The 10,907-nt window shown below is 56.2% G+C and overlaps 1 protein-coding gene, 2 non-coding genes and 2 pseudogenes across 3 annotated transcripts; all 5 read left to right on the top strand.

Annotated features, from left to right (window-relative positions):
* The first annotated feature begins 311 nt into the window (after positions 1-311).
* LOC147101550 (large ribosomal subunit protein eL8-like) lies at positions 312-10,294 on the top strand. Its single transcript, XM_085965126.1, has 8 exons — positions 312-537; positions 3,681-3,848; positions 5,311-5,460; positions 5,723-5,863; positions 6,674-6,753; positions 8,100-8,230; positions 8,728-8,797; positions 10,134-10,294. The coding sequence occupies exons 1-8, from the start codon at positions 312-314 to the stop codon at positions 10,236-10,238; spliced, it is 1,071 nt and encodes a 356-aa protein (XP_085821252.1). The 3' UTR covers positions 10,239-10,294.
* Positions 5,567-5,644, top strand: LOC147101554 (small nucleolar RNA SNORD24). Its single transcript, XR_015073417.1, has one exon. It is a non-coding gene; the product is annotated as a small nucleolar RNA SNORD24 (small nucleolar RNA).
* Positions 6,972-7,050, top strand: LOC147101553 (small nucleolar RNA SNORD36). The gene has a single exon (XR_015073424.1). It is a non-coding gene; the product is annotated as a small nucleolar RNA SNORD36 (small nucleolar RNA).
* On the top strand, positions 8,563-8,635 carry LOC147101552 (small nucleolar RNA SNORD36; annotated as a pseudogene).
* LOC147101551 (small nucleolar RNA SNORD36) lies at positions 9,460-9,532 on the top strand (annotated as a pseudogene).
* Positions 10,295-10,907: the final 613 nt, after the last annotated feature.

Here is a 10,907-nt window from a genome sequence, read left to right as displayed (position 1 = left end):
GAGGAACATCACTAAAACAGATGATCTGGTCATTGTGACATTGCAGTTTGTGGGATCTTGCTGTGCGCAAATTGGCTGCCGCGTTTCCTACATTACAACAGTGACTGCACTTCATTAGCTGTGAAGCGCTTTGGGATGTCCCGGGGGTGTGAGAGGCGCTGTGGTGGTGATGCCAGTCCTGGTGGAGATTCTCTGGCGGGCGGGACTGTCGCTTTAAATTGAAATCTCGCGGCAGCGGCTGGAAGTAGCGCGAGAGTTGGTGGGTTTATAAGGGTTCCCGGCAGGCCCCGCGCTCTCTCTCCACCGCCATCATGGTGAGTCCGAGCCTGGCCTGGCCCGGCGGACAATCCGCCGCCATCCGCGCCCCCACCGCACCCGGCACACCGCCCGACCTTCCCCCGCACACCCCGCCCGCCATGGGGGCGCCATGGTGCCCGAGCTCCGGGGGGATGAGGCCCGGGGGCCGACTCCGCCAGCGGGAGAGGGAAGGAGGGGATCCGTCACCACGGCAACCGGGGCCCGGCTGCCAGGCCCGGGGTGGGAGTGAGGGAGAGGGGCCGGGAGTGAGGGAGAGGGGCCGGGAGTGAAGGAGTGAGGGAGAGGGGCCGGGGGAGAGGGGCGGGGTGGGAGTGAGGGAGAGGGGCCGGGCTCGGCGCTCCACCGGCCTCTCCTGCAGCGGGACCCGGGGCCGGGCTTCTGACTGGAGCGGCTCAGGGCCCGGGTTCAGCGCAATTAACGCAGCAAAACGTCCTCAGGAGCGTAAATCAGACCGAGTCTGACCCCGAGCCACAGGGAGATATTAGGACAGGTGACCAAAAGCTCGGTCTAAGAGGTCAGGTTTAAGGAGCGTCTTAAAGGAGGAGAGAGAGGCGGAGAGGTTTAGGGATGGAATTCCAGAGCTCGGGGCCCAAGCGGCTGAAGGCACGGCCGCCAATGGTGGAGCGATTAAAATCGGGGGATGCTCAAGAGGGCAGAATTGGAGGAGCGCAGAGATCTCGGTGTGTGTGGGGGTTGTGGGGCTGGAGGAGGTTACAGAGATAGGGAGGGGCGAGGGATTTGAAAACAAGGACGAGAATTTTAAATTTGAGGCGTTGCCGGACCGGGAGCCAATGTAGGTCAGTGAGCACAGGGGGTGATGGGTGAACGGGGCTTGGTGCGAGTTAGGACACGGGGCAGTGAGCACAGGGGGTGATGGGTGAACGGGACTGGGTGTGAGTTAGGACACGGGGCAGTGAGCACAGGGGGTGATGGGTGAACGGGACTGGGTGTGAGTTAGGACACGGGGCAGTGAGCACAGGGGGTGATGGGTGAACGGGACTTGGTGCGAGTTAGGACACGGGGCAGTGAGCACGGGGTGATGGGTGAATGGGACTGGGTGTGAGTTAGGACACGGGGCAGTGAGCACGGGGTGATGGGTGAATGGGACTGGGTGTGAGTTAGGACACGGGGCAGTGAGCACGGGGTGATGGGTGAACGGGACTGGGTGTGAGTTAGGACACGGGGCAGTGAGCACGGGGTGATGGGTGAACGGGACTGGGTGTGAGTTAGGACACGGGGCAGTGAGCACAGAGGGTGATGGGTGAACGGGACTGGGTGTGAGTTAGGACACGGGGCAGTGAGCACAGGGGGTGATGGGTGAACGGGACTGGGTGTGAGTTAGGACACGGGGCAGTGAGCACAGGGGGTGATGGGTGAACGGGACTGGGTGTGAGTTAGGACACGGGGCAGTGAGCACAGGGGGTGATGGGTGAACGGGACTGGGTGTGAGTTAGGACACGGGGCAGTGAGCACAGGGGGTGATGGGTGAACGGGACTGGGTGTGAGTTAGGACACGGGGCAGTGAGCACGGGGTGATGGGTGAACGGGACTGGGTGTGAGTTAGGACACGGGGCAGTGAGCACAGGGGGTGATGGGTGAACGGGACTGGGTGTGAGTTAGGACACGGGGCAGTGAGCACAGGGGGTGATGGGTGAACGGGACTGGGTGTGAGTTAGGACACGGGGCAGTGAGCACAGGGGGTGATGGGTGAACGGGACTGGGTGTGAGTTAGGACACGGGGCAGTGAGCACAGGGGGTGATGGGTGAACGGGACTGGGTGTGAGTTAGGACACGGGGCAGTGAGCACGGGGGGTGATGGGTGAACGGGACTGGGTGTGAGTTAGGACACGGGGCAGTGAGCACGGGGTGATGGGTGAACGGGACTTGGTGTGAGTTAGGACACGGGGCAGTGAGCACAGGGGGTGATGGGTGAACGGGACTGGGTGTGAGTTAGGACACGGGGCAGTGAGCACAGGGGGTGATGGGTGAACGGGACTGGGTGTGAGTTAGGACACGGGCAGCAGAGGTTTGGATGAGCTGAAGTTTACGGAGCTTGAGTGACCGGCCAGACTGGAATAGTCGGGTCTGGAGGTGACGGGTATGGGTGAAGGTTTCGGCAGCAGATGTGTGAAACATAAACCCTATTCTGTGGCATAGACCAGTTGGCCCGAATGGCCTCGTGGTGATCGGGTCAGATGCGCAACTCTGGCAAATAGGAAGCGAAGGTGTGAATGGGAAGTGGATGTAAAAGGGCAGGGGGGTTCCTGGGGCTAATATTTATCCCTCATCCCACACCACTCAATTCACCAACTGGCCATTGCTGTTTGTGGGATCTTGCTGTGCGCAAATTGCCTGTCTGCAAGGTGCTATATAACCAAGTCCTTTCAATAGTGTTGGCTGTAGCGAATTGGGCAGCATTGTCTGTGGAGTAGCTGGTGTCCTGCTCTGGGGGTTGTGTGGTGGAGGGGGTGGGCTTTGGGTGATGGTGAGCGGGGGGAGGGGGTGGGCTTTGGGTGATGGTGGAGGGGGGAGGGGTGGGCTTTGGGTGATGGTGGAGGGGTGGGCTTTAGGTGATGGGGAGGGGGTGGGCTTTGGGTGATGGTGGAGGGGGGAGTGGTGGGCTTTGGGTGATGGGGGAGGGGGTGGGCTTTGGGTGATGGGGGAGGGGGTGGGCTTTGGGTGATGGTGGAGGGGTGGGCTTTAGGTGATGGTGAGCGGGGGGAGGGGGTGGGCTTTGGGTGATGGTGAGCGGGGGGAGGGGGTGGGCTTTGGGTGAGGGGGGAGGGGGTGGGCTTTGGGTGATGGTGAGCGAGGGGAGGGGGTGGGTTTTGGGTGATGGTGAGCGGGGGGTGGGCTTTGGGTGATGGGGGAGGGGGTGGGCTTTGGGTGATGGTGGAGGGGGTGTGCTTTGGGTGATGGTGAGCGGGTGGAGGGGGTGGGCTTTGGGTGATGGTGAGCGAGGGGAGGGGGTGGGCTTTGGGTGATGGTGAGCGGGGGGAGGGGGTGGGCTTTGGGTGATGGTGAGCGGGGGGAGGGGGTGGGCTTTGGGTGATGGTGAGCGAGGGGAGGGGGTGGGCTTTGGGTGATGGTGAGCGGGGGGAGGGGGTGGGCTTTGGGTGATGGTGAGCGAGGGGAGGGGGTGGGCTTTGGGTGATGGTGAGCGAGGGGAGGGGGTGGGCTTTGGGTGATGGTGAGCGGGGGGAGGGGGTGGGCTTTGGGTGATGGTGAGCGGGTGGAGGGGGTGGGCTTTGGGTGATGGTGAGCGGGTGGAGGGGGTGGGCTTTGGGTGATGGTGAGCGGGGGGAGGGGGTGGGCTTTGGGTGATGGTGAGCGGGGGGAGGGGGTGGGCTTTGGGTGATGGTGAGCTGTGTTGTGCCTTCCATTAACTTGTGATTTTTGCCTTTTTCAGCCCAAAGGGAAGAAAGCCAAGGGGAAGAAGGTGGCCCCAGCCCCTTCTGTTGTAAGGAAACATGAGGTGAAAAAGGTCGTGAACCCTCTGTTTGAGAAGAGGCCCAAGAACTTTGGGATTGGTGAGTTGAGGAACCAGTCGGGAGTGTGACAGGCTGCAGTGAGCACAATTCAGGTGTGAATCAGGAGCTTGAGCAGAAGTTTGAGGCTACTGTTTAAAAAGCACACGTTTGATCGGTCAGGGCCAGTGTTACTGGACTTGGTAGTCCTGTAGGTGCCTGTCCTCCGGACTGTGGCTCTAGCTTTATTGGATATGAAGAATCATGGTCTTACTGAAATTATTGGGTGTGGCACCAACACACTGGCACACGTTATGGGGATCCAGTCTTCAGGTTCATATTCTTGATCAATTATTGTAAAGGAAAAAGAACAGGGGAGTGGGACTAATTGGAGAGCTCTTTCAAAGAGATGGTGCAGGCACGATGGGCCGAATGGCCGCCTGTGCTGTATGGAGCCCAGGGCGGTTTAATCCCTGTTCCCATTAATTCCCAGATATTTCCAGTTTTTGATATATGTATAGCTGCGTGTATTGTTTTGTTTCCTATCCATTCTTGTGATGTGGACATCATTGGCAAGGCTGGCATTTATCGCCTAGTAGCCCAGGGTAAGTGATGGTGGGTCGCCACAGTCCGTGTGACCAAAGAGCGATTTGATACAACTAGGCCCCTTCAGAGTTGGGTCTTTAAATCGAATCAAATCAACTTTTATTGTCATTGTTAGTGCACAAGTGCAGTACAACGAAATGTAGGCTTGCGGCTCCCGAGAGTGTACATTTGGACAGCCCGATAGTTTCATGGTCACTTTTACTGGATTACTCGGCCAGTAACTTGTTCGTGATACAACAGCGTTAAGAATCTTTCCAAACCTGCAGCCCCAGCAAATTCAAACAGGAGGAACCAGGGAGTGAGAGATATAACGGGCTTTGAGAGTTGGGGGGTGAGGGTTGTTCATGTGCCCTTGGGGAGCACTTTGGACACCCCGCTTCTGCAACACCAGCCAGCCCCATTACAGTGAGCGTGTCTGGTGTTCCTCGGCACTGGATTGTGCTGCCTCTTCACCCTGCCCAATGGTTCCGTGCAGACATCTCCCTGTTAAAACTTGTCAAGCTGTTTGTGTCAGTACGGCTGGGATTAAGTGCTGGCTTTGCTCAGTCAGTAGTGCGTTTACGCCGCACTCTAACAATATTCAGGCTTCATTCCACTTCAGCGCACTGACGGAGGAGTGCTGCATTGCTGGGGGTGCTGTCTTTCAGATAAGATGCTAAACCGATGGCCCCGTCCAGTGTTCAGATCCCATGGCACTGTCCTGAACAGAACAATCTCCCTGTTCATTCCGCTGCTGTTTGTGGGATCGTGTTGTGCGCAAAATGGCTGTTGTGCATGTGGAGCCCCGTCATCGGATATTACAGGTGAACAGTGTTTAAACGGGAAGGTAACTAACGGGATGCGTTGGTGAAGCTCTTTGGGAGACCTGAGCAAAGTTCGCCGCTCCCTCCTGAGTTTACTATTCCAATTCTTTCCACAGGTCAGGATATCCAGCCCAAGAGGGACCTGACCAGGTTCGTGAAATGGCCGCGGTACATCCGACTTCAGCGCCAGCGGGCCATCCTGTACAAACGCCTGAAGGTGCCTCCAGCGATCAACCAGTTCACCCAGGCCTTGGACAGGCAGACTGGTGAGTCCTGTTATTAGAGGAAGCTTTGGGTTATGGGGGTGGTGGCGGACGGTCCCAAGCTTGGGCAGGGGAAGGGAGAGGGTCGGACGGTTGGGGTTCTGGAGTCTGCAGATGATGTGAACAGAATATTTGCTATCTGAGGTCAACTGATGACAAACATTCAACCACCAAGATCGCTGATGCGCTCCGTGACGCTGCGGTTCTCGTGCTCCGTGGCACGCCCCCTGCATGCAAGCCCCAGTAACGCTAACTCCTCTTGCAGCCACCCAGCTCTTCAAACTGGCCCATAAGTACAGGCCCGAGACCAAACAGGAGAAGAAGCAGAGGCTGTTGGCCCGAGCCGAGCAGAAGGCAGCCGGGAAGGGAGACGCTCCAACAAAGAGACCTGCGGTTCTCCGAGCAGGTGTGTGAGAGTGAGTTTACACGGTTCGGTCTGCTCGTATTTAATCTTGTCTGAGCTAAGATAACTGGGGTTTGAGATGTATGTATATTGATTACAGATGACCAGCACCCTCCGGTTCCTACATGTGTCTCATCTGAAAGACGGCACCTTCGACAGTGCAGCTATCCTGCAGTGGGAATGTCAGCCTGGATTTTGTGCTCAAGTCTCTGGAGTGGGGCTTGAACACACGACCTTCTGACTCCGAGGCAAGGGTGTGGCCCACTGAGCCACAACTGACACTGATGAAAGAATGAGGACAGTTTACATGGACTGGGCTTGAATTCCCTGGAGTTTAGAAGATTAAGGGGTGATCTGATCGAGGTGTTTAAGATGATTAATGGAGTTGATGGGGTCAATAGAGAGAAACTATTTCCTCTGGTGGGGGGAGTCCAGAACAAAGGGGCAGAACCTTAAAATTAGAGCCAGGCCGTTCAGGGGTGATGTCAGGAAGCACTTCTTCACACAAAGGGTGGTGGAAATCTGGAACTCGCTCCCCCAGAAAGGCTGGATGTTGGGGGTCAGTCGGGATGTTGGGGGTCAGTCGGAGCTTCAAGAGTGAGATTGATAGATTTTTGTTGGGTAAGGGTATCAGGGACATGGAGCAAAGGCAAATAAATGGGGTTGAGGTGCAGATCAGCCGTGATCTGATAGAATGGAGGATGAGGCTCGAGGGGCAGAATGTGATATCGATTCAGTAAATTGAAGGGTTGGGCAGGTTCCTGTTGCCCAGCCCAGACCTGACTCTCGCTGTCTCTCTCTCTCTTTCCCCAGGTGTGAACACTGTCACCACACTGGTGGAGAATAAGAAAGCTCAGCTGGTGGTCATCGCGCATGATGTCGATCCCATTGAGGTAAGGAGCCTTTGGGCACATTGACTCGCAGCTCCCGGGGCCCAGAGAGTGGCCTGGCCTGAACCCCAGGCAGCTCCGACAGTGCTGGGGACCTGATGGCTCCTGTACGGACACGCCTTGCGCTCTGTTTCACTGATCGTTGTGGAGAAGGAGACTCTGCTCCCGTGGGCGGGTGGCAGTGTCGGTGGCTGCCCATCACTCGCTTGGCCTGGCTAATGTTGCGATGATGTTTTTGAATTTCTTCACCTGAAGCTCAACATGTAGAGCAAAGAAACGAGCTTTTTAACCCTGAGCAACAGCCACGGCCGCCACCTGTATCTCGATCCGAGGGACCTTTTGTGATGAGTAACTGTGTCACCCTCCCCATCCCAAACCCCCTCCCGTGCCTGACTGGCCATGCTCTGCTCCCTCCCCTTGGGAATGAGGATTAGGGGCCCAGAAACGGGTGAGCAATGTTCCCATTCATTTCTTTTTGGGCGACCCATTCTAAACACCGCACCTGTGCGGTTTTCCCCATTTAAGAGCCGGCTGCGCAGGAGCCCCAGAGTGCTGCACAGCCGTGCAACCTAAAGGGAACATTGCAGATAGAGCATAGAAGAATAGGAGCAGGTGTCAGCCATTCAGCCCTTCGAGCCTGCTGCGCCATTCAACATGATCATGGCTGATCCTCGATCTCAATACCATATTCCCCTCTCTCCCCCCCCCATACCCCTCGATGCCCTTTGTCTAGAAATCTTATCAATTTCCTTCAATATATTCAGTGACTTGGCCTCCACAGCCTTCTGTGGTAGAGAATTCCACAGGTTCACCACCCTCTGAGTGAAGAAATTTCTCCTCATCTCAGTCCTAAATGTCCTACCCCGTATCCTGAGACTGTGACCCCTCGTTCTGGACCCCCCAGCCAGGGGAAACATCCTCCCTGCATCCAGTCTGTCTAGCCCAAGGCCCTGTATCACTGTAGTAAGGGATGAGGTCTGTATTATTCTCCTTGTTTTCAAATCCCTCCATGCCCTCACCCCTCCCTATCTCTCTAACCTCCAGCCCCACAATCCTCCGAGATATCTGCGCTGCTCCAATTCTGGCCTCTTGAGCATCGCTGATTTTAATCGCTCCACCATTGGCGGCTGTGCCTTCGGCTGTCTGGGCCCCGAGCTCTGGAATTCCCTCCCTAAACCTCCGCCTCTCCCTCCTTTTAAGACGCTCTTTAAAACCTGCCTCTTTGACCAAGCTTTTGATCACCTGTCATATCTCCTTATGTGGCTCGGTGTCAGGTGTCTGATTTCCGCTCCTGTGCAGCACTTTTTGTGAGGTTTCACTGATGTCTGTGTTCGTGATGTCCCCCTCAGCTGGTCGTGTTCCTGCCCGCTCTCTGCCGTAAGATGGGGGTTCCTTACTGCATTGTCAAAGGCAAAGCCAGGCTCGGACGGCTGGTGCACAGAAAGACTGCCAGCTGCCTCGCCCTCGCACAGGTCAACCCGTGAGTACCCTGCTCGTAATCTCCGCGCTGGGGGGGGAGGGGTTGATGGTTACACTGAGCCTAGAGCTGGTGTGCCATTGTTAAGAGGAGTTAGTCGTAGATCCATCGGTGGTTAAACCACTCGCTCCCCCTTGTACTGAGGGTTACTGCAGCAACACGTCACTGGGACGACCCCAGCTCGTGGTCCCTGCCGCTGGGTGGACAGTCCCGACAGAGGGACTCCATGCCATGCCCTTACCCCACTGGGAGCTAGTTAATTTTGGGGTGTGTGTGGGGGCTCTATTCTAATCCCACTCACTCAACATTGGCCAGTTTGAAAGGTTGAACTGAATCTGCGATGATGTGCAATGAATTTCTTCAGCTGAATGACCGTGTGGCATCTTGAGCTTTTTAACCCTGAGCAGTCGGTTCACCCCAATACCCTGACGCTGGCCCCTACTCCCCGGCCCCCTGAAGTCCGTCAGTGCGGCGAGCAATAACCTGTTTCTTTCCCACAGTGAGGACAAGGGAGCGATCGCCAAGCTGATCGAGGCTGTGCGGACGAACTACAACGAGCGATTCGATGAGGTACGTTCCTGACCCTGCGTATCTCCTGTTCACTCAGTGAATGATGGGGCAGCTTCGTGCTGCGCGATGGGGGAGGTGCTCGTGGGGTCGTCTTATCGATGCCAGGGTTAATGTCGCGTTACTTGACGTGAAAACGACCTTTAATGCGGGAATGGTGGGGGACTGATAAATGGCAAAACACGAAGTCCCCGAATGCAAGCAGAGTGTCGATACTGGCCAGGGTCTTTGGGGGGATGATTGACAGGCCCCCATCTTGCAGTTGTGCCTGGGGCAGTGTTGGAACTCCGAGCCACAGTGGGCCAATCAGCTCCATCGAGCCTGTGCCGGCTCTTTGAAAAGAGCGATCCAATTCGCCCCTTTCCCCGTAGCCCGGCAAGTCTCTCCTTTCTCGAGCATTGCATCAGGTGGTGCTGATCCGACGAGAGGCAGAGGGGGAACCCGGTGAGAGATCGCGGCGGTTTTAATCCACTCCCCGAGCGGGGTGGGGGAGGGGACAGACGCACAGACGAGGGACTGGTCGTCACAATCTGGGTGCAGCGTCTGTAGAAATGGTTATCGTAACGCCCCTGCCGGGGAGCTGCGGGATTGTTTCTGGCTGGGGGTTTGAACTCTAATTGATCCTCTCAATTCAACATTGGCCAGTCTGGAGGGTTGAACCGAGTCTGCGATGATTTGCAATGACCTCCTTGACCCGAATGACCGTGTGGCATCTTGAGCTTTTTAACCCTGAGCAGTCGGTTCACCCCAATACCCCCCCGCACCCCGACACTGTCCCCGAGCCCCTGAAGTCCATCAGTGCGGCGAGCAATAACCTGTTCCCTTCCCACATTGAGGACAAGGGAGCGATCGCACGATTTGATGAGCCAGTGTCTCAGTGAGCAACACCCTCGCCGCTGAGTCAGAAGGTCGTGGGTTCAAGTCCCAATCCAGAGACTTCAGCACAAAATACAGGCTGACACTCCCAGTGCAGTACTGAGGGAGTGCCGCACTGTCGGAGGGGCAGTACTGAGGGAGCGCCGCACTGTCGGTGTGGCTGTCAAACTGAGGCCCCGTCTGCCCTCAGGTGGATGTAAAAGATCCCATGGCTCTATTTTGAAGAAGAGCAGGGGAGTTCTCCCCGGTGTCCTGGGGTCAATATTTATCCCTCAATCAACATCACTAAAACAGATGATCTGGTCATTGTCACATTGCTGTTTGTGGGAGCTTGCTGTGCACAAATTGGCTGCCGCGTTTCCCACATTACAACAGTGACTCCACTTCATTGGCTGTAAAGCATTTTACGATATCCGGTGGCGGTGAAAGGCGCTATATAAATGCAAGTCTTTCTTTCTCTCAGATTCGTCGTCACTGGGGCGGTGGGATTCTGGGCCCCAAATCGGTGGCTCGTATTGTGAAGCTGGAGAAGGCCAAGGCCAAGGAGCTGGCGACCAAACTGGGCTAAATCCCTGGCCACAGCCCGTTTGTATATAAAAATAAAGCTCACTATTTTAAAGAAAACCTGCCTCATTTTTGAAGTCGCAAAATTGCCTGATCGAGCAGCTCTGCTTAATCCACAAGGTGGGAGCTGGGAGTTGTAACAATCCCACCCTGCGCGGTCGGTTCGCTTTCCCTCTCCTGAGCTCCGGGATCGTTTGTCTACAGCAACACTATTGGGTTCAAAATGTCAATACACTCGTCTCTCCCCGAGCCTGCATAAACACGACCAGCTTCCTCCATCTGTGCCTGCTCTGTTTAATTTCCGCCTCTGTTCACTCTCCTAATTGCCCCCTCTAGTGCAGTAACCAGAGCTGTACCTCGAGCCGGGGACCAAAGCGCTCTCCTGTCCCCCTACCCCTTGCATTCTGTGTCTGCTGCAGTCTTTTACTGTTTTCTTCCCAAAAGCTACTTGGAGCATGTTTTGTGTGAGGTTGAGGTCCCACTGACAGAAGAACTGGAGTACAGGTTCCACAGACACTGACTCTCACTGGGGTACGGGTTCCACAGACACTGACTCTCACTGGGGTACGGGTTCCACAGACACTGACTCTCACTGGGGTACGGGTTCCACAGACAATGACTCTCACTGGGGTACGGGTTCCACACACACTGACTCTCACTGGGGTACGGGTTC

The sequence above is a fragment of the Somniosus microcephalus genome, chromosome 23 (assembly GCF_052327205.1).
Source record: "Somniosus microcephalus isolate GS21.2 chromosome 23, FLI_Smic_1.0, whole genome shotgun sequence".
NCBI lineage: Eukaryota > Metazoa > Chordata > Chondrichthyes > Squaliformes > Somniosidae > Somniosus > Somniosus microcephalus.
This window is presented reverse-complemented; position numbering and strand designations above follow the sequence as displayed.

Bases quoted from the DNA above. Each gene is read 5' to 3' on its own strand.
- LOC147101550 (XM_085965126.1), top strand. From the start codon at position 312: ATGGTGAGTCCGAGCCTGGCCTGGCCCGGCGGACAATCCGCCGCCATC. The intron at 8,231-8,727 runs GTGAGTACCCTG...TCTTTCCCACAG, and splicing joins GCCCTCGCACAGGTCAACCC to TGAGGACAAGGGAGCGATCG. The intron at 8,798-10,133 runs GTACGTTCCTGA...TCTTTCTCTCAG, and splicing joins ACAACGAGCGATTCGATGAG to ATTCGTCGTCACTGGGGCGG.